The sequence below is a fragment of the Halichondria panicea genome, chromosome 6 (genome assembly GCF_963675165.1).
Source record: "Halichondria panicea chromosome 6, odHalPani1.1, whole genome shotgun sequence".
Classification (NCBI taxonomy): domain Eukaryota; kingdom Metazoa; phylum Porifera; class Demospongiae; order Suberitida; family Halichondriidae; genus Halichondria; species Halichondria panicea.
In genome coordinates, this window is record NC_087382.1 from 6878498 (window position 1) to 6903973 (window position 25476).

Here is a 25476-nt window from a genome sequence, read left to right on the forward strand (position 1 = left end):
GCTCCTTGAAGCACTTACTTTTTAGTGTAGTAGCTAGTTCTAAGGCTAGTACAAACAGTAATATTCGGAAGGAGCTGTTTGAGATATTCTATAAAACATAGTTTTCTTAAGGTATAGCCAGCGATCCGATTACGGCAGATGTTTTTAATATATCTGATGATAGATCTTGATTAGTGCTCTCTAGTGGTTGTCTTGGATTTCCAGTGCCTTGCCTTGCTTGGTTCTCTAGATATGAAGGCCGAAAGTAGCTGGGCGTGGTCTGGCGAGTGGGTAAAAGGTGCTAGGTATGACCCTTTACCCACTCGCTAGACCACGCCCAGCTACTTTCGGCCTTCATATCTAGAGAACCAAGCAAGGCACTGGAAATCCAAGACCACCACTAGAGAGCACTAATCAAGATCTATCATCAGATAAAATTATTAAAAACATCTGCCGTAATCGGATCGCTGGCTATACCTTAAGCAGTTTGAGATCCATTTTTATGCACAATTGCTGGTAAAAAAAATTGCTGGTAAAAAGCGTGGGCGGAGCTTCGTTTTAGCTGAATCAGCAATAATTAAAGGACCCAGTCCTTAATTCACCTGAGTAACTTTCTTTGATGTTGAAGTACATTTTTACTTCAAGATTGAAGCCAGCTACTCGAGTGTTGTGTCAGCCTGTCAGTATACTGTTGAAGTTTATCTAAATTCACAATTCTGTTTCCTTCTAGACATTTGTGACATTTGTGACAGTGCCAATGAAAACGGACCTTAACGCGAAATTAAGGTAGACATGAAAAACATAGGCAAAAAAATTTTTTTTCCACAGGTGCTAACTTCAACCTTTCCTCTACCTACCTGTGAAAATTTGGGTCTCTACGAAGCTTCAGGTCAAGCGCCGACGTTGAAGAAACTCACCAAACGTTCATTTGTTACTATGAAATTTACTGCCCTGGGAATTTCCCTATTATTGGTCATTATTTTTAACAAATTAAAGATGACAACTTGTACAAGACTATTTCATCAGCCCAGTACTTACAATCATCAAGAGGAGCCAGGTATATTATAGCTCCACTTTTTAACAAACATAATTAACAGAAATAGATTAGAAAGAGCAGCTATCTAGCTAGCTAGCTTGGCGTAGATCCACTCTTGTTTCTTTAGATGTATGTATCCCGTGCCCATAAACACTCCATAACAACCTACAGATAAGTAGTAAGTTAAGATAGACACAATATCAATGTTCTAGCCAATAGACTAGTGTTCCTCCGACACTTACCACCACCTGGGGGATAAACAGTTTCCTGGGCCCTCCATGATGTGATCACCTATCCCATCAGGCCTGTTACTACTAAGCACAATGGCAGTGATACCAGTACTAAATTAAAGGAGGAAAGCTATGGGGCGCCGTTTGTCTCAAAACTCCTAGGAAATATGACCAGTGTAAAATTTTGAGGTTATATATAATTATACTGACAGTCTACATATATAAATAGGTGGTGAAGTATATATACTGACAGTGTACATTTATAAGTAGGGGTGTAGTATATATAGAGATAGGCATTATATATACTGACCATCTACATTTATAAATACAGAGAGGCATTATATATACTGACGGTGTACACTTATGAATAGAGCATCAAATATAATACTGAGAATCAACATTTTAAATAGAGTGGTGTTATATATACCGATCAACTACATTTATATAAGTGTGCCACGCTTATAAACAGAGAGGTGACATATATATACCGACCTACTACATTTATATAACATATATATACCGACGGACTACATTTATATAAGTGTGCCACACTTATAAATAGAGAGGTGACATATATATACCGACCTACTACATTTATATAAGTGTGCCACACTTATAAATAGAGAGGTGACATATATACACTGACCTACTACATTTATAAGTGTACCGGGCCACGCCGCTTATAACTCTGACAGAGAGGGATCATTACCCATTCTATAAGTATAACATCACATGATTGTAGGCGTGCCATGTGCATATATAGTGAGAGCCATATAGCCACTTGAAAAGAGACTTAGTTAGGTGAATCAGATGGCCAACATATCTGTGAATGTTGGCACACTCTCCACTGCATTAGCTGCTGCACTACAGCAAGCTGTTGGTACCAATCAGCAAAGTGTAACACCTCGACCTCAGGCTCAAGCACAAGTACAGAGTCAGCCAGGACCCAGCCTGAGCAATAGTCAGGGACCAAGTACAAGTGCAAGTGTAGGGTGAGTGGCAGTTAGTTTAATATGTAGGTGGGAGCTAGCTATGGAATTCGGAAGAGTCAAAAACAGTACTGTTTTTTGTTTGTTTAGACATGCCTTGTCAGTGTTGCCTTCATTTCTGAAGAGAAGAAAGGGTAACTCTACCCTCCCGAGAAAGCGCAAAAAAACGTTGCAAACATGGGACAGAGACATCGTTTGCCTCCCTAAAGTGAAATCAGCAGATATGCATATCGCCTACCCAAGGGGAAAATATCGTGAACAGCTAGGGAAGAATGGGTTGATTGGAAAGGTACGGCTCAACTCAAATATGAGCATGCAAGATGCAAGAAGTCGAGCGAAATTCGCTCTGTGTTTCAGCAGCCGATGAAGGATCAACGTGACTTTCCTTACATTTACTTACAGTCAACAGGTTGTGGAAGTCGCTCGCTAACCATCCCATCCTTGTCGGCATCGTTTGAATGGACAGTGCAGCAGGTAGTGAAGATCGGTGGAACCAAAGGAAACACATATATAATGGCACAGACTGAGTTGTTTACACCATTTGAGGTGAGCTACATGTTACTGAGTGCTAATCAAAGTCTAGTGTAAACATTTCAACAGCATGTCATTACATTTTTATAACGTGTTACCATTTCACACAGAGTGATCATGAGGATGACGATCATTCAGATGCAGAAATATCTTCAGATGAAGCTGAAAAAGTTTTCTCAAAGAAAGCTTCCTCGAAGAAAGCTTCCTCAAAGAAAGTTGAAAACGAATCTCCTGCCGTTAGTACATCTTTGAGTTCTGCTGAAAGTAGTTACCAGTAAGTTATATGTGTATAATTATTTTGTCAATAAAATAATTTTTGCAATTAGGAATTATGTTGACGTTATTGACCTCACCACTGATGAATTACCAAACATGGAAAGTGATGACTCTGAATTAGATGATCTTCCTGTTGTTCCCATTTCAATGGATTCTCGGGCCATTAACAAGTAAGGTTTATATGGGGTGATTCTCAGTGATTTATCAGTTGGTCCATAGGATGAAGAGAGCACCAGACATGGTGGTTGCCAAACATGCAATGATACAGCACCAGCGAAAGGTCATCCAAGCTAAAGATGAGGAAGATGAGGAAGATACGCAATCTGTGTACATACGACGAAAATTACTCTATTCTGATTCTGATGCCTTCAAAGCCTTTTCTCAGCCTTCTTTTAATGTCTCTAAAATGTTGAAGGTGACATTCATTGGAGAGGGAGCTGTGGATGACGGGGGACCACGCAGGGAGTTTTTTTCCATCCTAATGAGAGACACATTTGCTAAATCTGGATTATTTTGTGGATCACCTGAAAATGTTCTTCCAATCTATAGTATTCAGGGTGTTGCCGACAATCACTTCTATATCATTGGGAAAATGATATCTACAAGCATTGTCCAAGGTGGTCAGCCACCTTTGTGCTTTTCTCGAGCAGCAGCAGATTTCATTGTGTTTGATAAAGTTATCAGCACACCTTGTTTAGAGGATATCCCTGATTACGAGATTCGTGAACATTTGAAAAGAGTAAGTGATATATTTAAAGGCTGACTCTAATTAATGCGCTCTCTAATTATAATGTGTAGTGCAATTTAGCAAACTTCCAAAGTTGTATTTGCACTCCAAAATAGAGTATTGAGTATTGTACAACAGCTTCATTGAAAGGGTCATTAGTGATTACTTACATTATTAGGAGTGTAGGGAACTTAGCATTAAAAATGGCACGAAAGGTTGGTCCAAACAAATATTAGGCCACACCCACTCCTGAACTATGTCAGAAGCGCCAAATATGTGAGTGTAACTGTATAATTTTTTCAGCTGCAGAAATGTGACACCACTGAAGAGTTACAAGAAATGCTTCAATCAGAACATTTCGAGTTCATTTTTGAGTGTGGCTATTCGAAATTGGTATCTTCTGTTGATATCACCTGTAAAGAGGAAATAATTAAATGCATATGGCTGAGCTACAACAGCTACGAAAAGGTATTAGAGAAACGTTGCAGATGGAGCTCCCCATATGCATGTATCCAAACGAGGTGCATTCCTTGTTGGTGCCGTCGTCCTCACTGAAGATCACTACACATTTCTTTCTGGATGAAGTAATAATTGATTACTCCGATCATGGATCTAATAAGCGCACTTTTGAAGAAGCTGTCATTCTCCATTGGTCAGATTACATCATTGATTTACCTGGTAAGTGTTACAAACTAGTCAAACGAGTTCATTTTTTATTTTCCAGGACGAAATATCACACTTCAAGACGTGCTAAGATTTATGACTGGATCGACGTGTTTACCAGCAGTTGGGTTGAGAATCCCCCGTCAATTTCTTTTACTGATGCTGACCAGCTGCCTACAGTTTCCACCTGTTCTTTGACCTTAACGTTCCCACGATCATGTTCTAAAATGTCAACTGACAATTTCCAACAAATGATGGACCTGTGTATTCTAGGATCATGCGGATTTGGACAGGTTTAGAACTTAATGACTTTTGAATTATTCATGCGGATTTAGAACTTGAGAATTATTCATGCTGATTTGTATGGCGGTAGATTAGTGTCAAAATTATGAGGTGTTTTTTCAGCAAGGGGGTTATTCTACAGAGGGTGTCAAAATTATATGGGGTGTCTTTTCAGCAAGGGGGTTATTCTACAGAGGGTATCAAAATTATATGGGGTGTCTTTTCAGCAAGGGATTATTCTACAGAGGGTGTCAAAATTATATGGGTGTCTTTTTAGCAAAGGGTTATTCTACAGACAGTGTCAAAATTCAGTGTATGGGATGTCTACTCTGTGTGTGTCAAAATTATAATGGATTGTCTTTCCAGCAAGGGGGGTTATTCTACAGACTGTCAAAATCAGTTATATGGGGTGTTTCAGCAAGGGGGTTGTTCTACAGGTGTCTTTTCAGCAAGGGGGGTTATTCTACAGACAGTCAGGTGTAGAATTAAGAGGGGTATTTTTCCAACAAGGTCGTTGACTGTTATTCTAGTGTCAAAAGCATGAGGAGAGTTAGTTGGAGCGTGGCCCAACTTGATGGAGGGTGTATTTTTCAGCAAGGGTCTGCCATGCATTGCATGCTAGCCTCGATTCCAGGCCTTGAATCGAGGCTAATGCATTGCTCATTCAGCCTCTTCAAAGCGGCCTGGATTCGAGGCTTTTAAATTATGGGAACTGAGTAATTTTTGAGAGGGCGTGGTCTCAATTACTTTATTAATGATCAAGCATGAGTTGTGACTGGATTGTAGACAGCTTGGTAGCACTTATCTCCGATATGAAGGAGGGAAGAGTAGTAACAAGAGATATAGTGGATGGCTACAAGTGGAGAATTGAACTTATGTGCTCAGATTTAATGGCAAAGGGCAAAGGAAGCTATTTCTGGCGAATTATGTACTTCCGAGTGTAGTACTCTTGATTTACTGAACAAGGCCTACAAGGAGATGGATACATTGCTAAATAAGTTGTTAAGTAATGGAGGAGGTTCTAACGCACAATTTCAAGCACCTTTGATGTTGTCTGGTGTAGTTGGACGACCAGCGTATGTTATTCCTGAAGAGCAACTTCAATGTTTAATTGAATCTCGTTTCACAGTTCCTCAAATCAGCAAACTATTAGGTGTATCTGTATCCACAGTTCGTCGACGTATGTCATCCCTAAATCTTTCCATCCGCTGTACATATTCACAAATATCAGACGAAGAGTTGGACAGTGTTGTTGGAGGTGTACAACAACAGTACCCAAACTGGGGTAACCGACAGATGTACGGTTACCTTGTGTCACGTGGAATCAGAGTGCAAATGAATCGAGTTCGGGAATGTCAGAGAAGAATTGACCCACAAGGATGTGTCTTGAGAAGGCTGAGAAACTTAAGGAGACGAGTGTATTCAGTTCAAGGTCCACAACATCTTTGGCATATAGACGGGCACCACAAGCTAATCAGGTATGGCACCATGTTTTTCATTATTATGATATCAATGATTAATTAATTTAGGTGGAAGCTTGTGGTTCACGGTGCTATTGATGGGTACAGCAGATTAATTGTGTTTCTCAAATGTGCTGACAACAACACTTCTGAAACTGTGCTGTCCAATTTCACAGATGCAGTTCAGTTGCATGGAGTGCCTAGCAGAGTACGCAGCGATAGAGGTGGCGAGAATGTACTTGTACACGAGTACATGGTGGCACATCGTGGACCAAATAGAGCAAGCTTTATTGCAGGGCGAAGCGTACATAACCAGCGTATTGAACGGTTATGGCGTGATGTCTACAGTGCTTGCATTGTTGGGTATTACTGTTTATTTTCACACATGGAGGACATAGGTATCTTAGATGTTGACAACTCTGTTCATCTATTCTGTTTGCATTACGTATTTCTTTCAAGAATTAATCAGAGTCTACATGACTTCACAGCTGCTTGGAACAATCATCCTCTTTCATCAGTCAGAAATGCAAGCCCAAAGCAACTTTGGATAAGTGGATCACACCCCCAAGACATTGATGAACAGGTATGCAAATAACAGTTGTTGATTAATTATATCTCTGGTCTCTATTTAGATCCACAACAGCGACTACGGTATTGATTGGGATGGACCTCTTCCTGTTGGCAGTAACGAGAGCTCAATAGTTGTTGATCCACCACAACAGCCTCTTTGCTCTATGGAATATGAAGAATTATCTTCTGTTGTACACCCCCTTGCACAGAGTTATGACCATGGCATGGATTTCTATATGGACGCTGTTGAATACACCTACAGTAAAATTAACAGTTGCTAAGATTTAATAATTATGTCACTTCTGTTTCCATAAATAATCTCATGAATAAGTAATTTTGTGTCCATAAATATCTCTTGAATTAGTATATACTCCAGGAGAGATGAAAACTCAAAACAAAAAAATAATGATGATTGTGAAGGGTATTCTTGAAATTAAAATCATGCCAGTCCCATGCCATCGTTTCCACGCAGAGACAGCATTAGTTTGCTCCTGAACACATCATAAGATGAATGTCTACACGGGAGACGAAGACGGAGACTGCACGTACTGGCAGTTGCTAGTTCAGCATCAGTGAAGGTCAATGTCGGTACAGGCTGGAAACCAAGTGGGGGCTCCCTGTCAGCTCCAGTGAAAAAGATGAGAACATCGTCAAGAGTCACTTTGTCCCCATTCTCTGTTGTTGATGTTCCATCTATAGTAAAATGAATACCTTTGCATGATAGTGATCGAATTAGGCATTACACTTATATTAATGTGCAACTACATAGGAAAATGAATGTAGTAAAAAATGTACAATACAGAGGAGGAAAAACACAATTAACCTTATGCACTTAATTATGACTTTTTAATGAACACGCATTCCGCAGTCGCGGTTCAATTGCACTTTGCTTCTGCAGTTTAAGTGAAATCACAATAATCATGTGCTTTCATAAGAAACAGGTGAAGAGAATGATTTTGGTACAGCCATGAACCTAATCCTGCTGCAACCAGGAACAGATACAGCTAGTCAGGCTCAGTACAGTCGGACATACCAGTAACTTTTTTTTACAGTATCTATGGTAACGTGAAAAAAACTTTAGGAATGTCACATGAATGATGACGCATGTCCAATCTCCTCCTCTGCCATTATACAGTAAATTCAAATAAGAATACATTGCATCAAGAGTTTACGAACGTAGGCATATACTGTACATCAGATGTATGTGGAGAGTAACGTGACTTCCTGTATCTGTCACAAGCTTGGAATTTGCACACTGACCAATCCAAGTGTGGGTGATGTAATCTATCAACCCATCCAAGTGTGGGTGATGTAATCTACTTTCTTGATAGATTACATCACCCACACTTGGATTGGTCAGTGTGCAAATTCCAAGCTTGTGACAGATACAGGAAGTCACGTTACTCTCCGCATACATCTGATGTACAGTATGCCTACGTTCGATACTCTCTCTCTATCATAAACTCTTGATTGCATGAAATTAATCATTAAAGTGAAACCTTTGATTATTCGGACACCTTGGTTCTGGATAATCGAATGGATAAACCACGCCTTGATCCCACATAATGGACAAACAGCAGAGCCACATGGTTGCCAGCGCATGCGCAGAAGATAAGCAGGCCTGTCTCCATAGTAATGCGCATGTGCAATAAAAGGACAAGCCAAAAATAAAATTGCCAAGCCGGATAATGGAGGTTCAGAATAATGGACGTTCTACTGTATTACATTTAGTTTCTTCGTGTCCAACTTCTTCTGCGTGTACATCATATATAATGGGAATCACTAATAAATACCACAGTATGATATTCTTTGGCCTAGGTGAACACCAAAAAAGAACACTGCCTTATACATGTATGTCAAATTAACTAGTACCTTCACATTCTTCCAAAAAATCCATGAAGAAGATGTACGCAGCCTCTTCTTTGGCTTTTCTATTTGAATCAGTTAGTGAGAACACACACGGAAACTTCTTAAAGAAGTCTACAAAAACAATAACAATATGAATGCATGACATATAATATTAATTAACGCACCCTTTGACAATACGCTTGGTTGCTGACAGAACAAAGGCTGCATCAAATCAGAGTAGTTTTGAACATACTTGAGGACTTCACAAGTGTGTAACCCCTCTGTGAATTGATCTAGTTCCGCTTTGATCTTAATCAAGGAATGGTAGTCTCTCAATGCGTTCTTGATCCCATCCTTGTCAGCCATGGAGGCAAGGCACAATGCCTTACTATAGCCGGTGTCGCACACGAGTCCAACTTTTTCGTCATCTTCGAATATTAACCTCAGTTTTTCATCCGTATCTGCATCATTGATCAGAAGGGGTACACCACATTAAAAGCCATGCAGATATCTAGGGTGTATAATTATTTGCTTTGTGCGTATATTTGCTAATAAATCACATGGTGTGAATGAGTGTACCACCAACTAGGGGGGTCATGCTCCCCCTGCTTGGGCAAATTTTTTTCATCTTGGGATTGCCTTTGCAAATGTTATAATTTTTATTTGTCCATAATTATACTTAGTCTTACCGGAAATTACCCGCTACAAGGTCATTTTAAGGGGGGGGGGGGGGGGGGGGATTGGGCTAGGGGGCTCCCTCTCCTGTGTATCATAATGATGACTTACTTGACTTACTTCTCTCAAAAGGGTTCGGACCTGTTCATTTGGAACAGCTGTATCATCCCTTACTCCCAGGTAAGTCCCCGTGCAGATGTACCGGTACACTGAAGGGTGAAAAGCAGGTATTCCAGAACCCCCTTGTACAATACTCATAGCGGTGATTTTGCCAATGTTCTTGAAGTCCTCATTCTGAACACAATTTGTTATTAAATGTATGCACACCCATACATAATGCGCATTTAATTTACCTGCAGAGCAACAACATTCTTCAGCGGAAAACATTGGCCACTCTCATTGCTGGTGCAGTACTTTTCAGTTACCCCCTTTGCAAATAGACGATAGAATTCTCTCAGTGGCCCACCAGTGTCTACTGCTGCCTCACTCACAAAACTGACCTGTATAGTACCCATCCGTAATCAATGTACATTTATGATAATAACTTTCTTAAACTTACTCTGAGAAGATTGGACGTATTGAATCGTTTCTTCTTTGCTTCTCTGATCCCATCTTCCACTACAAAGCCACGTCGCACATCAATACTAGTACGGGAAGCAACCTCCCAGTCCTCACTGTTGACATCAGGGATGTGAATACCACACTTCGCCCTCAAGGCCAACACAATATGGCTCAAGCAGTTCAGTTCTCTAAATAAGTATAGCATTATCTCACAGTACATTATCTCACAGTACTATACACACATAATCACAGCTGGTTATACCTTGGTTGACAAAAGTCGTCCATACTGTTTTTGACAGCAAGTAAGATATCATTTTCTAGGGTCAAGTCTACCAAGTGGGATGATTGAGTATGGTCTTGTACCTAAACATTTTTTGGGGATGTTATCCTCATGCTATAAATTGGAGCATTGCTTACTTGTACACCACTGTTGTTAGGAGTAATTGGGGAAAAAGCTGGCGGTAGTGGAGATTCTGGTGGTGAGCTCAGGTAACTAAATTCTTCTTCTTCAGAGAATGCTTGAGGAAGGGGAGAATCCAACCTTAGCGAACAAATTAAACATTAAGAACTTGATAAAATGAACTGCACCTTTTACAAGTATCGAGATGTTGTTTAAGTTGACACAATGGAATGCTTTGATCACATTTTAGGCATATTTCAGTCGGTGCAATTCCCTACAGAGCAGTACTCACACGAAGCACTACCAACCAAATAAAACTTACCAGATCTTTATTCTCCAATACACGTTTCAAACATAATTTCTGCTGTAGAGGACGGATAAACACTTTAGCACTACCTACAACATTCTTTAGGTACTGAACAGTATAGCCTCCACTTTGCGGTGGAATTACCCCGAGCTGACGATTGTTGTTGGGTAAGGTGCGTAACAGTTCATACCCCCCTGCATTCACAAGCTTTGGATATGCATTAAGAAGTTCATCGTGGAACTCAAATGCCTCGCCATATTCAAATAGACAGATTTTCTTTGGTCCAAGCCCAGCATTGATGAGGTCTGCTTTTTCCATTGGAGTTGGAGGAATTGACTGATCCACATTTGCCAGACAAATAAATTCGTGCTCCCACATACTCAGCTTTACTTTTTTCGATTTTTTTTTACCTGTTCCTGTTTTTTGTCCATATTCTGACATCCACGGAGGACGGCGAGTAGGCAGTGATAGACCACGTCGGCTTGACATGAACTGTGGCACATTACAGGTACCAGAGCGAGAGCTTCCTGGAAGCTGCTGATCCTCTCGAGCTCTCGGCCGCGGAGGTTGCCGATCAGTACCAGAGCGAGAGCTTCCTGGAAGCTGCTGATCCTCTTGAGCTCTCGGCCGGGGTGGTTGCCGATCAGTAACATTTCCTGTATGCAGAACAATTATTTTTATATCACTACTACTACTGTGCTTTCTTTAATGGAACCCTTCCCCCCCCACACTCGTACTCTCCTAGACTACTTTCACCTACTTTCCCTGACTCTACTTTCACCCACTCTCCCTGACTCTTTTACCACTGACCCCCACTGTTCGAAAGCTTACTTGAGCTACTGCTTTGTGGGCTCATCATGGACAAAGCGTTCTCGAGGAGACTGCGAGCAGCTCTTACAGAATCGTCCATCTCTTCTTCTTCACCACGTGGACTTTCATCTACATGTGTGACCTTTAACCCTGTGACCTTTAACCCTGAATACCCTTTGCAGAAAATCCTTGCAGTAGTTTCTAAGTAGCACCCTGTCCTGGAAAAAGACACCCCTCATAATTTTAATACTGTAGAATATACCCCTTGCTGAAAAATTAAGACACCCCATATAGTTTTGACACTGTCTGTAGAATAATCCCTTGCTGAAAAGACACCTCATACAATTTTTTAACACTATACCCTGTGTGTAGAATAACCCCCCTTGTTGAAAAGACAACCATATAATTTTGACACTGTCTGTAGAATAACCCCCTTGCTGAAAAGACACCCCATATAATTTTGACACTGTCTGTAGAATAACCCCCTTGCTGAAAAGACACCCATATAATTTTGACACTGTCTGTAGAATAACTCTCTTGCTGAAAAGACACCCATATAATTTTGACACTGTCTGTAGAATAACCCTCTTGCTGAAAAGACATCCCATATAATTTTGACACTGTCTGTAGAATAACCGTCTTGCTGAAAAGATACCCCCTCATAATTTGACACTGTTGTACCGCCATAGATTTGGACAGTTCAGAATTGAATGTATTGTTACAATCGTTTCGTTAACTTCATGCAATTCTATTATTATCATTAATTAAACATAATAATTAAGTTCCACAGTCATCACAACCTACAAGTAGGTGGCTACCAATTAACTGAATAGCACTTGTATACAACTGTTTGCCATTGTCAGGGTTTTCTTCAAGTACATCAATTGATGACAGACTATGCATGAGTGCTTCGCATGGTGTGAACACATCAGAAGGTATATTAACGTGGTTATCCACCAGTGAAGTTAGGTACGACGTAGCATCCAATGCCGCGTGTGTCACACTTCTCTCATCAGATTTGTGCAGCAACCCTTCTATGTATAGTTGATAAGGTGATCGGTTTCCTTCAGTTGAAAGTTTATGGTGATTCCAGCTTTCTCTGAACTCAAGTAAATTACGATTAATGCGTGGTAAAAAGATGAAGTGTAAACAGAACAGATCCACTTTATTCAAGGGGTTGAGCAATGCTTCCTGTTCTAAGCAACAAAACAAGTCACCAAACATACTCAAAACACAACGATGAACATCCCTCCACAACCTTTCAACTCGCTCATTATGAACAGAACTACCAGTTATTACACACGAAGTATCGTTTCCATGAGACAGGATCACATATAGCCAAATGTCAATGTTTTCACCTCCGTGATCGGTCCGCACCTTTTCCGGTACACCAAAAGCTGCGACTCCTTCATTAAAAGATGCACATGCAGTAGCAGCTTGATTGTTAGTTGAGCATTTAACATAAGCAATTAACCGTGAAAAGCCGTCCACCCCAGCGTGAACAACAAAACGCCATTTAATTAATTTATGATTACCATCGATATGCCAAATGGTATTTGGATAGGGAACAGAATAAATTCGACGTTTTACGACACTTGATTGGCGAGACACAGTATTCTCATGGTCCACACGATGAATTGAACGTCTTAATCTTTCACGAGTTACCTTTATGTCTTTACTTGTTAGATGCCCTTGAATTAATACCTCTACCTCTCCATCATTCGGATGCTCACGTTTAATCCCAATGATCAAATTGTCCAAATCACTATCGGAAATCATACATTTGTCATCAGTAGGTACCCCAGCTTCTGTTAAGCGTCTATACAAGGTTGCTCTTGATATACCCAGTATCTCGGCTATCTTAGTCCAGGAAAAATTGAATCTCCGTAAAGTTTTAACTTCTTCCAAGTCAATCAATACTTTAGGCCTCCCTCTGTTAATGAAAAAACCACAGGCATTATTATGCATACTAGGTTTGTATTAAATATACAATGCAGAGGGTTTTGTTCAATTAATGAGGTCGTTACGTCGTTATTCATAGTGTAATTACATCACATACTATAATAGGTTTCTGGGTGGTACATTTAGGCCAAACCCCCAAGACTAAAACTAATTTTTTTTTTTTTTTTTATTTAAGAAATTTTTATGCAAAACCAAGGTGTGCATAAGGGTAGATCAGGTAGCTCAGATGGCTAGTGTGAAGACTTCCCCTGGACAACACAAAAACAGAGAAATAAAACAGGAGCTACGGCTAATTATAATAATTATTACACAAAAAGCTACTGAGGTTCGATTTAAATGATGAATCAGAGGAGCTGTTGATAACTTCTGGTGGTAAAGAATTCCATTTTGGTATTACATCCAGAAAAAAGGAATGTTTGTGGGATGAGGTGCCCACATGTGGTATAAAGAGTATTTGGCTGTGCGGATGACGGGGGGAAGGGGATGGGTGGGGTGAGAAGACAGAGGGAGGAATACAGGATTTGTTGTTGATGATTTTGAAGCATACTTTAAGTTTTTGGATATTCCTGCGGTCTTTAAGAGATTTGAGTTGGAGTTTGTTAAGTAGAGAAGTATAGTCAGATTTCCATTCTTTGGTTATGATTTTGCAGGCAAATGATTGGGTGTTCTCCAGTTTCTTGGTGAGTGTTGATTGATGGGGGTCCCATACTGCGGCGCAGTATTCAAGTTTGGGTAGTACAGTGCTCCTGTAAATTGTATGCTTTGATTGCTGTGATGCATCTTTTAACTTCCTGTGGAGCAATCCCAGTTGTTGTTTGGATGTCCTCACAGTGTTGGTAATGTGCTCAGACCAGGACAGATTCTTAGAGATGGTGACGCCGAGGTACTTGAAACATTCCACAATGGGGATTTGCTGGTTTGAAATAGAGAGGGTGAGTGGGATCGCATTCATAGATCTTGTGATGGGTAGAACATTGGTTTTTTTGTTGTTTAGAAGGAGACCATGTTGTATAGTCCAGTTGTGAACTGCATTAATATCCTGCTGGAGCTGAGTGAGATCGTTATCTGAAATTACTGGCCTGTAAAGGAGGATGTCATCAGCATATAGGATTAGCTTGGTTCCGGGGCAGAGCTTTATTTCATTCAGCGAGTCCATGAATATAATGAACAGTAGGGGTCCCAGAATAGAGCCTTGAGGGACTCCAGACGTTACACGGCACGGTGTTGAGGATGCACCTTCCAGGACGACTCTCTGACTTCTGTTTGATAGGTAGTCTGAGAGCCAAGTTAGCAGTGGACCCGAGATACCATGTTTTGAGAGTGACTTAATGATCTGATTGTGGGGGACAGAGTCGAATGCTTTACGAATATCAAAGAAAACTGCTCCTACTTGTCTGTTTTTTGATAGTAATTGGTGCCAGTCGTTTGTGACAGTCAGTAGTGCATCCTGAGTTTCTTACCCATGCACGTGCCACCTTAGCTACACTGCCACTCACCCTACACTTCCACTTGTACTTGCACTTGTACTTGGTCCCTGACTATTGCTCAGGCTGGGTCCTGGCTGACTCTGTACTTGTGCTTGAGCCTGAGGTCGAGGTGTTACACTCTGCTGATTGGTACCAACAGCTTGCTGTAGTGCAGCAGCTAATGCAGTGGAGAGTGTGCCAACATTCACAGATATGTTGGCCATCTGATTCACCTAACTAAGTCTCTTTTCAAGTGGCTATATGGCTCTCACTATGCACATGGCACGCCTACAATCACGTGATGTTATACTTATAGAATGGGTAATGATCCCTCTCTGTCAGAGTTATAAGCGGCGTGGCCCGGTACACTTATAAATGTAGTAGGTCAGTGTATATAATATGTCACCTCTCTATTTATAAGTGTGGCACACTTATATAAATGTAGTCCGTCGGTATATATATGTCACCTCTCTATTTATAAGTGTGGTACACTTATATAAATGTAGTTCGTCGGTATATATATGTGTCACCTCTCTGTTTATAAGCGTGGCACACTTATATAAATGTAGTAGGTCGGTATATATATGTTACCTCACTGTTTATAAGTGTGTGGTAAACTTATATAAATGTAGTCCGTCGGTATATATATGTCACCTCTCTGTTTATTTTATAAGCGTGGCACACTTATATAAATGTAGTCCGTCGGTATATATATGTCACCTCTCTGTTTATAAGCGTGGCACACTTATATAAATGTAGTCCGTCGGTATATATATGTCACCTCTCTGTTTATAAGCGTGGCACACTTATATAAATGTAGTAGGTCGGTATATATAATAATGTTACCTCACTGTTTATAAGTGTGGTAAACATATATAAATGTAGTCCGTCGGTAATATATGTCACCTCTCTGTTTATAAGCGTGGCACACTTATATAAATGTAGTCCGTCGGTATATATATGTCACCTCTCTATGTCACCTCTCTGTGGCACACTTATATAAATGTAGTAGGTCGGTATATATATGTCACCTCTCTGTTTATAAGCGTGGCACACTTATATAAATGTAGTTGATCGGTATATATAACACCACTCTATTTAAAATGTTGATTCTCAGATTATATTTGATGCTCTATTTATAAGTGTACACCGTCAGTATATATAATGCCTCTCTGTATTTATAAATGTAGATGGTCAGTATATATAATGCCTATCTAATTATACTACACCCCTACTTATAAATGTACACTGTCAGTATATATACTTCACCACCTATTTATATATGTAGACTGTCAGTATAATTATATATAACCTCAAAATTTTACACTGGTCATATTTCCTAGGAGTTTTGAGACAAACGGCGCCCCATAGAAAGCGTCTTATAAGGCAGTTGGATCAAGCCTTAGATCGATACAGACTACCTATAATAGATCACGACAGAGACACTTTCTGTAGGCTCCATACAAGTGAGGGATCTTTTATAAGACTGATACATTACACAGTACAAATTACACAGTACAAGCTTATAATAAGACATGAGAGCTTACAATTTGAGCGACGGGAGTCTTTGTCTCTTTATTTCTTCGAAGATCCTTGCCAAGCAATCCAGCTACATAGCTAGTCCTAGATGTCTTCTCTAGAACATTGCTTTATGAGTATACGGAAGTGAACTTCAATTATTCAACGTTTGAGCATCATTTACTCAAGAGGGCGTCCCTTCGTAGCGTTCCCTCGAACATATCTCCGGAAAGAAAGTAGCTCGATCTTGGTATCATTTTGAAGCTTACAGGACGCTCTATCCGATTCAACAATAAAAACTGATTCGAAAATGTCCGCGTTAAGGTCCGTTTTCATTGGCACTGTCACATGTCCCACTGTGTTTTTTTTTTGTCCCACTGTGTTTTTTGTCCCACTGTTTTTGTCAGCACTTGTACCGGTATGAATCCTTTGCTGGTTTTCACATTTGATTTTAGTCTTACTTCCCATCTCATAGAAAAGCTCTCTTTTGTATGTATCTATGTTTTCAATGTCCCCGCTCGAAAAACCGGTAATTGCGTGGGTGTCTATTGTTTTGCGGTACAGCTGCAACTTACTTTTGTCGTCAAAATTTAGACTGGGTAGACCGAGAAATCTTGAACTATAGCTTCTATCTATTTATATGAAGGAAGGGGCAGGGCGACAGAGAAATGTTGAAAATTGTTAGGCCAGCCGTTATGTTGAAATCGTATTCAACAACTGCAGGCAGTGGAGCAGAGGACAAAGAGCAGCGGGCCCCTATAGCTAGGCACAAAGGGAACAAAGAACAACTATACACAAAGAACCTACTAACGAACAGAAACCACAATAACAGAAAAGTACTATACAGGAAGTAAAGTTAACCACAGGAAATTAGTTAATTAACACTATGCACATGGAAGCGTTACAGCAACATATAAAATAACTCACTACAAACGGTAGCGGTTGTCGCTCGAGCTGACCGACGAACCGACGAACACTTGGAGTTGCTAGTGTGTCGAGCCAGTTGGTGGTGGTGGTGATTGTTCAGAGGGTGTTTCGGTATCATCCGGTATATCAGTCCAATCAGTCAGGGGTTGTGTTGTTCGACTGTAGAGCGGGGATCTGCAGAGCGGGGATCTGCGTGTCGACGAAACGTCTGACCAGTAACGTTGAAAGACAGAGGGCTAGCCGGGAACCCAGGAGGGCAAATCACAAACATAGACATTGTCTCTGTCTCCAACATCGAACTTCCGAAGCTGATCATGACCAATCTTTTGCTGCAGCTGTTTTGCTCAGATGGGTGCGGTGTCATTCTGTACTGAAACAGAAACTGATGTCTCTGAGTGGGGCTTTCTTCATGTAGGCGGTGGTATTGTGTTTTTACAAAGTACTTGAACTGGTGAACACTGATCCGTTGTCTGACACGAGCAATTCAGGTATGCCGACCTGAGTTCAGTGAGGGTAGTAGCCGTGGTAGCGTGCCGTTCACCTCCATCCATGGGTGTCTACTACGACCAAGAACATGTGTCTGAGAAGAGGTAGTCGATGTGCAGCCTAGCCCAGGGGTGTTCTGGCCATTCCCAGGAGCTTGACTTTCGTGCTTTGTCCATTCTGGGCCACCATACAAAACATCGGGCGAGACTCTTCATTTTCGAGATGCCCGGGTGTCCTTCGTGAAGTTCCTCGAGAATTCTCTCCCTTCCTGGAGGTGGGATAACCACGCGACTTCCCCACATGACACAGCCATCGTGGAGGCTAAGTTGAGTGTGTCGTTGCTGGTAGGGTTTGAGTTCTGCATCGGTGTTGTCTCTCCAGCCAGAAGCAAGCATACGGCGAACTCGAGAGAGCTTCTCTGTCCAGGATGTGATTTCTTTTGCCTGATAGCCAGGATATTCTCTCCAGGGCACATTCTGGGAGGTTCTGGGAGGGGGAGACGACTGAAGACATCAGCGGTCTGGTCCTGGCTTGCTTGTGGTCAGACAAAATGGTAAACTGGTGGAGACAAAAATAATAGCTAACCCCAGCTGGGAGTATTTCTTTTCAGCCGGACCAAGTGAGCGGGATATGAAGGCCACAGGTTGCCGTCAGGTAAAGCTCCAACTCCATACAGCGAGTCCAAAGTGGCCAACTTGAATTTAGCACTGTGACCACTGAACCTGGTGCATATGAAACAAGCTTTTGGCTTTTAGCTCAGCTTTCAGCTATCAGCTTTTGGCTTATACCAGCTATCAGATCAGATCATCAGCAGTGGACCAAAGTGGCCAACTTGAATTGAGCGCTCAGGGACCACAGGTCCTGTGACCTGGTGCATATGAAACTAGCTTTTGAATTACACTAGCTTTTGAATTACCAAGCTAGCTACTGTGGACCAAAGTGGCCAACTTGAATTGAGCACTGTGACCATAGAACCTGGTGCATTGGCATACAAACTATCAGATCAGATCATCAGTGGACCCAAGCTGCTATTAAAGTTGATCATGAATTTAGCACTTCTGCTATCAGCACTAGCCAAGGGCTCTTTGGATCTAGGTAGGTATGATTATACTAATTCGCATGCATGATTGCTGGAATTTTGACCTTCAATGTTTTTCCATGATTTCAACATCTTTTATGAATCCATAACCGTATCTAATCGGAACTAGTACTAGTATCAGTATCGTAATCTAAGGGTGACAGGTTCATAGTAATTTGGATAAAGTTGAGTATGGCATCTTGAAGGGGTTGCTTATTGCCGCACATCAGTTTGGTATAGATATCTTCTAACGTCATACAATTTATTGACCATTCTTGATGTGAGAGGATGGGGTGAGAGTGTAACGGATCTTCTCCGAAGTCACTTGAATCAGTGAGTCTACCCCCTTGACCTCTGTAGGCAGCAACAGCATCTGCCGCTGTGGGAGGGTCAACTGGAGTAGTTTGATTATTTTCAAGTTGTAGAACATTTGGAATTCCCTTTCGTGGTATAGTGTGGCTGTTCCATGCATTCACCATTCTGCGAAGACCAACAGCACATACTCTTCTAAGCACAATCGAGACACTATTTATCAGTGCTGCTGTCCATATTAATAGTGCGTTCATCATCCATTAAGACGATTACTGCCTTGATTGGGTAAGTAACCCTCTTGTTGACCTCGACCCGTGGTTGTACGTCGAACTTGTTTGTAAATAAGGAGCGTCACCTCTTCCTTCTTTTCTGAGCTTGTAAAGCATGAGGTAGAACTCTTTGCCATGATCCACTCTGATTTCATCCCACAAGCCATATTCAAGCAAGCACTTCCGCAAACACATCCTCATATATAACTTCGTTATCTTTTAGCGACATAATAGATGTACCAACAATTTTGCCAGAAAAACCATCCCGAGCAAGAACATATGTAACACCGTAATGTACTAACTTCCGACATGTAGCTTGTGTCCAAAATAGTTGGCAATGTAGATATGAGGATCGTGAGAGCATTTCTGGCGGGCTTGAGGAGATACTACTGGCAAAATTCGTTTCAATTGTCTTTCCGATGTGGCAACTCGTTTGGATAAGAGGTATCCTTTTAAAATTTTTCTGCCATACGATCCTCCAACCTACATAATTATGTTAAAAATGATTATACAGAACGGATGGTGGTAAAAAATTATGGCCAGTCCTAGTATACTGAATTGTGTACTGAATAATTGTTACCGTAATTGATGTAATTACAGCGCCACCATAATAATTATAAGCGCCATGTGAGCATCTTTGACTGAACAGTTGTCTGATCCATAGCTATACAGTCAATGAATGCTGTTCACGAGTCATATCTTCAACGTGAGGCTAGCTACAGGGTTTTTAGGTATCCTTGCAACATGCAGGAACAGCTATAATTTCCAAATAAGGAAGTTAGTTTGTCTGCATAATACACAGGTCTATCAATGTGAATCTCATTGTGATGCCCCACCCCCACATCCCCCTGGAGGGTTCGGGCTAACATGGGGGATTTGACCATATACACAAATCCCCATGTTAGCCCGAACCCTCCAGGGGTGTGGGGGTAGTGGGGTATCACATTGCATGATACATGTGCAGACAAACTAACTTCCTTATTAAGCTGTACCTGTTGCAAGGATACCTAAACCCAGTAGTGAGTGAAACAAAAAGCATGGTGAAACTGGCACCACCATAATTTAGGCGCCTCAATGCAATTTTTTTTACTCTAAAAGATGCACCCCTTGGAAGTGGAATTAATTTTTTTTTGGGTAATTACATCAATTACGGTACAAATTAATATTCAGGATCGGTTGGGTTATAGGTGGGTTATAGGCTGACTTACTTCTCGTATACTGTCTTCGATCAATGTTTTCTTTTCTGTCTCACACACATGTCTGACACTGCGTTCCGATAGGCCTCGTTTCATATTAGATTTTTAATTCTGTAGAGATGTCACGATAGTTTTTTCCACTAAAAAGCAAGCTTTTAATAACTTCTTCAGCAACTTCCATTCGATGAATCTCTGATTCTACATAGCTAGCTAGACATAGATATTGTGAACCACGTGGAATAGATGGGCGTGGCCAGGAGACGGGCCATGCCCACCTAGTGATGGTTTATGGCCTATTACGCATGCCCAGGCCACGTTAATTATTGATCTGGTGAAGATGTCGATGAGCTCTATACACTGAAGGCAGAGGATATTTCTGTGAAACTTCGACCTTCACAGATTCGACCTTCACAGATGACTGTTGACACTATTGGGAGTGTTCAATTTAGAAAGTACCGGTATCTTTCTCGTCGGAGAAAATGCGTCGGAGAAAATGGGACAGTAGCAACTCCAGAAGAAGACGGTACCTACGAAATGCGATATGCCGTGAATTGGACTGTTAGCGGTAACCCCATCCATCCCACTCCTGGGTCAAGTAGCCAGCAGACTACCCCAGGAGGAGGCAAGTGGAAGCCTGCCTGTGGGTCATCAGTAGCGGCAATGTCCAAGAGGAAATTGAGTCTGAAACATCAAGAGACTATTCCTAAAAAGGCCTTACCTGGCAGTGGTCCTGCTATCCTGGACCAAAACGGTCGAGGTGTGTTGCTATGACCCTGTAAGCTCTTACATTAAGAATCTTCCCGTGATTTTGAATGAGCAAACAGCAACAGTGCCAAGGCTTGCAGACATGACTTCTGCTTGGAGACCCAGTTGCGTTGTTGGATTCCGATAACCTCCGAGTACCTGACAGTATTGGGACCAGAGGTATGTACAGTATAACCAACTAGGGTGTCATACAGTGGGGGAAGGGGGGAAGGGGATATCCCCCCCCCTATAATTTGCAATTCAGTTAACTATAATTATATAATACATGGCTAGCACTGTCACTGTTATCTATCTATTTCTTTACGTGATCTCTTGCTCGTAATTGCGAGACCAATACCTATTAAATGTTAAATGTCCATATAAAGTATTAATGTTAAATCCCTACATCTTCAGTCAGGTTACAATACAACATGACTACCTAATTTCCTTTGCGTGCCTGCCTGCCTTATCCCCCCCTACTATCCCCCCCCTACAAATTCCTATATGACACCCTGACAGTAATTAAGGTTGTGGTCAACCGTTTGCTCATTAATTATTCATGAGCTAGATCTAGTGATTAGCAGCTAGATTGAGCTGGAAACGCAGTAGTCATTTCATGGCTCGAATAGACACTTTTACTGGATAGCTTACATAAGCTTAACTATAATAATGCAGGGCAGTATGAAGAGATCTTTCTTACTGAAAGCTCACTGGACACACTAAAACCATCGCATATAGCATGCTATTTTGAAAAAGTGTGCTACGGTTTGGAGGCTTGGCTTTGACCACCACATATTTATATTTTGTGAGAGTTTCTTGGCCTCGAAAGAAAAAAAACACATATGTGCTTCAATCGCAGACCAGGCAAAGTAGATTCCTTGTTTCCCTCGTGGTAAAAAGTAGCTGCCTTGACTTTATTATTGCTCTAAAGCATTGACACACCCCTTAATTTCTTAATCATGTGATCTTTTGGAAGTTTTACTCGTAATGTGGTCACTTCGAATAATGACCGCCCGCCCGCTCTCAAATTGAGAAAGTGGCTGATGAGAAACAAGGAATCTACGTTTCACTATAAGAAAATCATTAAGAAAATCATGAATATTCATGAGCAAACGGTTGACCGTAACCTTAAGAATTAAGACTCTTGTACCTGTAATGGTGAGTTTTTTTAATATACTATTCCTGTGTTCGTAGGTTCAAAGTTTTGGAAATCAACAAGAAAGATTCGAGTTATTAGTGTGAGTGACTATTCTTCGTACAAAGGAAAGAAGAAGTTTGTGCAAATGCCAGAAATATCGATTCTGATTTCGAAAGTTATTCGAAAAGTCAATGTGTGGATACAAATGATGCTGGTGATGCTGATGGATGCTATTGAAAAAGCCATGATCGAGTTATTAGTGTGAGTGACTATTCTTCGTACAAAGGAAAGAAGAAGTTTGTGCAAATGCCAGAAATATCGATTCTGATTTCGAAAGTTATTCGAAAAGTCAATGTGTGGATACAAATGATGCTGGTGATGCTGGTGATGCTTATGGATGCTATTGAAAAAGCCATGAAACTTTCTATCAGCCAAATACAACGGAGCACAATACGGTCCAGTAGGAGTGTGCACCTGTATTTAAAACATAGGCTTTATACAGACTGTTATATAGCTAGCTAAACACGTACACACCTTGAGTATACACAATAATAACTTACTGGGCCATGTACTACATCTTCAGGCTCCACCGAATCACGTTCACCTAGGTTCACACTAGCTCCATCTTCAAGATGGTCACCAGGTTGGTATCCTCGATCTTGGAGAGCTATAGACTCCAGTATCATTGATGAAGTGGCTGATGCTCGCGCGACCTAGCAGTCCCTAGCAGTAGCAGTAGATCCAGATCTAATATAAAAGTTTCTTCCTGGTCTCAAAAAACACGTGCAATAAAATGCCGCCTTTTCTAAGGTCATCCAAGTTCACATGATGACCCATAATTATGGGGTCAGAGGTCGATTTACATGTTCATGTGTTGCCAGTCTACCATGCCAGTAATACAGTGCCTTACAGTGCCTAGCTAGCTAGCTTGCGTAGCGCTTACACTTGAACTCAACTCATACATTAGTAATAGCTACTAAGCTAGCTGTGATGGCAAGCAGTACTAGTCATGGAAAGAGGCAGTATCTCTGTGGCCACTGTGACCAAAAGTTATCCAAAACTTCATTTTACCAACACAAGAGGATGTACTTAACAGAACTAGTGAAACATGAGCACTGAGAGACTAAGATTTGAAGAGGGAGAAGATTTTGTTCTCGCACAAAAAGGTATTAAGATATCCACTTTGTGTAGCCTGTCAGAGTTTGTTTAATAATATTCAAACCGGGCACATTTAGATGACATGCCGTATAAGTTATATATGAATCAGTAGTTACAACATTGTTTGTTGTTACTTTTAGAGCTCGAAAGTAGCCAGTGGTTGATGCTGAATCGGATGAGGACTTGCAACTTCCTATGTACACCTCTACGGAATTCAGTGATTTTGATGTAAGTTACATGTATATGAAATGCATTGTGTTTCGGTATTGAATAGTAGCTTCTTATACTTCTTATTGCAGATGAATGAGGACATCACTGAAATACAATTGCACGAAGAAGAAGATGTAATTGTAATTATAGGAGAAGACAGTGCACACTCCTCGCTACTACGTCTGTACATCATGTTCATTTTTATGTGGCAGTCGACCTTCAAATTGTCAGATGCTGGGACAAATGTGCTATTCACAAATGTGCTATTCACTTTTATTGCTTCATTTCTTTTACTTTTGGCGACTTCTCAAGCACTAAAAGATTTTTGTGCCCATCTCCCTCGAAATATACCATCAGCACGAAAGATTGCAGGACAAACCAGAGAGCGGTTTCAGAGGTGGGTTTGCTGTAGTTTGTACTCCATTGAAAACTTGAAAACAAAGGAGAGCGATGGACAGGTAGTGTCAAGGAAATGTGAATTTGTACGTTATCCTGATGATCCTCAGTCTCGTCATAGACAGCCATGTGGTGCTATGCTCCTAAAATCGGTTAGAACATCAGCTGGATGTCTATCTCTACAGCCAAGAGCATTTTATGACAAACTTGATTGATGCCTTGAGTGAAATGTTTGTACGACCTAAGTTTTTGAGGAATGGCGAAGAAGATTTTCAATAGATTCTACGGACATTGTGTATCATGATGTGTTCGATGGTAAAATTTGGAAAGATTTTCAAAATGTAGATGGTCATCCATTTCTATCAGCCCCGTACAACTTCTGTTTTACTTTTTACTCTGAACGTGGACTGGTTTCAGCGGACTACTCATTCTACTGGTGTTATGTACTTAGCCATACAAAACTTACCCAGAAAAGAGCGCTATCTTTGTGAAAACGTAATTGTAGTTGGTGTTATCCCCGGTCCAAAAGAGCCAAAGAAAACTATGAATTCCTTCCTGCAGCCCCTTGTTGATGAGCTACTACAGCTGTGGGAAGGAGTAGTTATGAAAGGAGCGAATGGAATAAATGTTTTAGTTCGTGGCGCACTTATCTGTGTTGCTTGCGATATTCCTGCTGCCAGGAAAGTTTGTGGATTTCTTGGGCACGACTTGGGTGCTCAAAATGTTTGAAACAATTTCCTACAGAAACCTTTGGACAAAAACCTGATTTTTCCGGTTTCAATCGCTCAGAATGGACCCCAAGGAATGTTGAAACACACCGAAGATTTGCCTACAAGCAGAGAGACTGTAATACCCGTGCTGCTCAAACACGGTTGTCGCTATTCAGTTCTACTAGAATTACCGTATTTCGATCCTATTCGTATGTGCATAATTGACCCAATGCATAATTGGTACAGCTATGACGATTTGGGTAGAGCGCAAACTACTTGACCAGTCTCATCCAGAATAAAGTTAACACTTTCGTAACACCAAATGACATCGCCGTAGAATACCAAACAAAATAGCATCAGGATTTACAGCGGAGCAGTGGAGGAACTGGATACTAATCTACTCACTTTCCTCCCTAAAAGAGGTACTTCCACGGGAGCATTACCTGTTAAAGCTTTCCCAACAACAACTGCAAGATGCTGATCTATTTTTGTAGTCCTTTTGTACCCAGTTTGAACTTGTGTATGGGAAATAATATTGTACTATAAACATTCACCTACACAG

At 41.0% G+C, this 25476-nt stretch overlaps 2 protein-coding genes and 1 pseudogene across 6 annotated transcripts; 1 reads left to right on the top strand and 2 right to left on the bottom strand.

The window, feature by feature from the left end:
• Window positions 1-495: 495 nt before the first annotated feature.
• On the top strand, window positions 496-7073 carry LOC135337324 (uncharacterized). Of its 4 annotated transcripts, XM_064533248.1 has the most exons (10): window positions 496-2237; window positions 2325-2780; window positions 2876-3039; window positions 3092-3211; window positions 3261-3780; window positions 4072-4446; window positions 4493-6191; window positions 6243-6571; window positions 6662-6756; window positions 6806-7073. In XM_064533248.1, the coding sequence occupies exons 2-6, from the start codon at window positions 2598-2600 to the stop codon at window positions 4321-4323; spliced, it is 1239 nt and encodes a 412-aa protein (XP_064389318.1). In that variant the 5' UTR covers window positions 496-2237; window positions 2325-2597; the 3' UTR covers window positions 4324-4446; window positions 4493-6191; window positions 6243-6571; window positions 6662-6756; window positions 6806-7073. The 4 variants fall into 4 exon arrangements, with proteins under 4 accessions (XP_064389318.1, XP_064389315.1, XP_064389317.1 ...); XM_064533245.1 differs by having other exon boundaries at window positions 6243-6756; XM_064533247.1 differs by having other exon boundaries at window positions 6350-6756.
• On the bottom strand, window positions 7022-11997 carry LOC135337323 (uncharacterized). 2 transcript variants are annotated; one of them, XM_064533244.1, is made up of 12 exons: window positions 11366-11997; window positions 10789-11190; window positions 10550-10728; window positions 10416-10501; window positions 10245-10368; window positions 10090-10190; window positions 9826-10015; window positions 9620-9766; window positions 9387-9560; window positions 8777-9065; window positions 8616-8723; window positions 7022-7436 (listed from the first exon to the last, which is right to left on the bottom strand). In XM_064533244.1, exons 1-12 carry the CDS (start codon window positions 11442-11444, stop codon window positions 7183-7185), a joined length of 2133 nt encoding a protein of 710 aa, XP_064389314.1. In that variant the 5' UTR covers window positions 11445-11997; the 3' UTR covers window positions 7022-7182. The 2 variants fall into 2 exon arrangements, with proteins under 2 accessions (XP_064389314.1, XP_064389313.1); XM_064533243.1 differs by having other exon boundaries at window positions 10550-11190; window positions 11366-11996.
• Window positions 11998-18245: 6248 nt separating this feature from the next.
• LOC135337944 (uncharacterized) lies at window positions 18246-21002 on the bottom strand (annotated as a pseudogene).
• Window positions 21003-25476: the final 4474 nt, after the last annotated feature.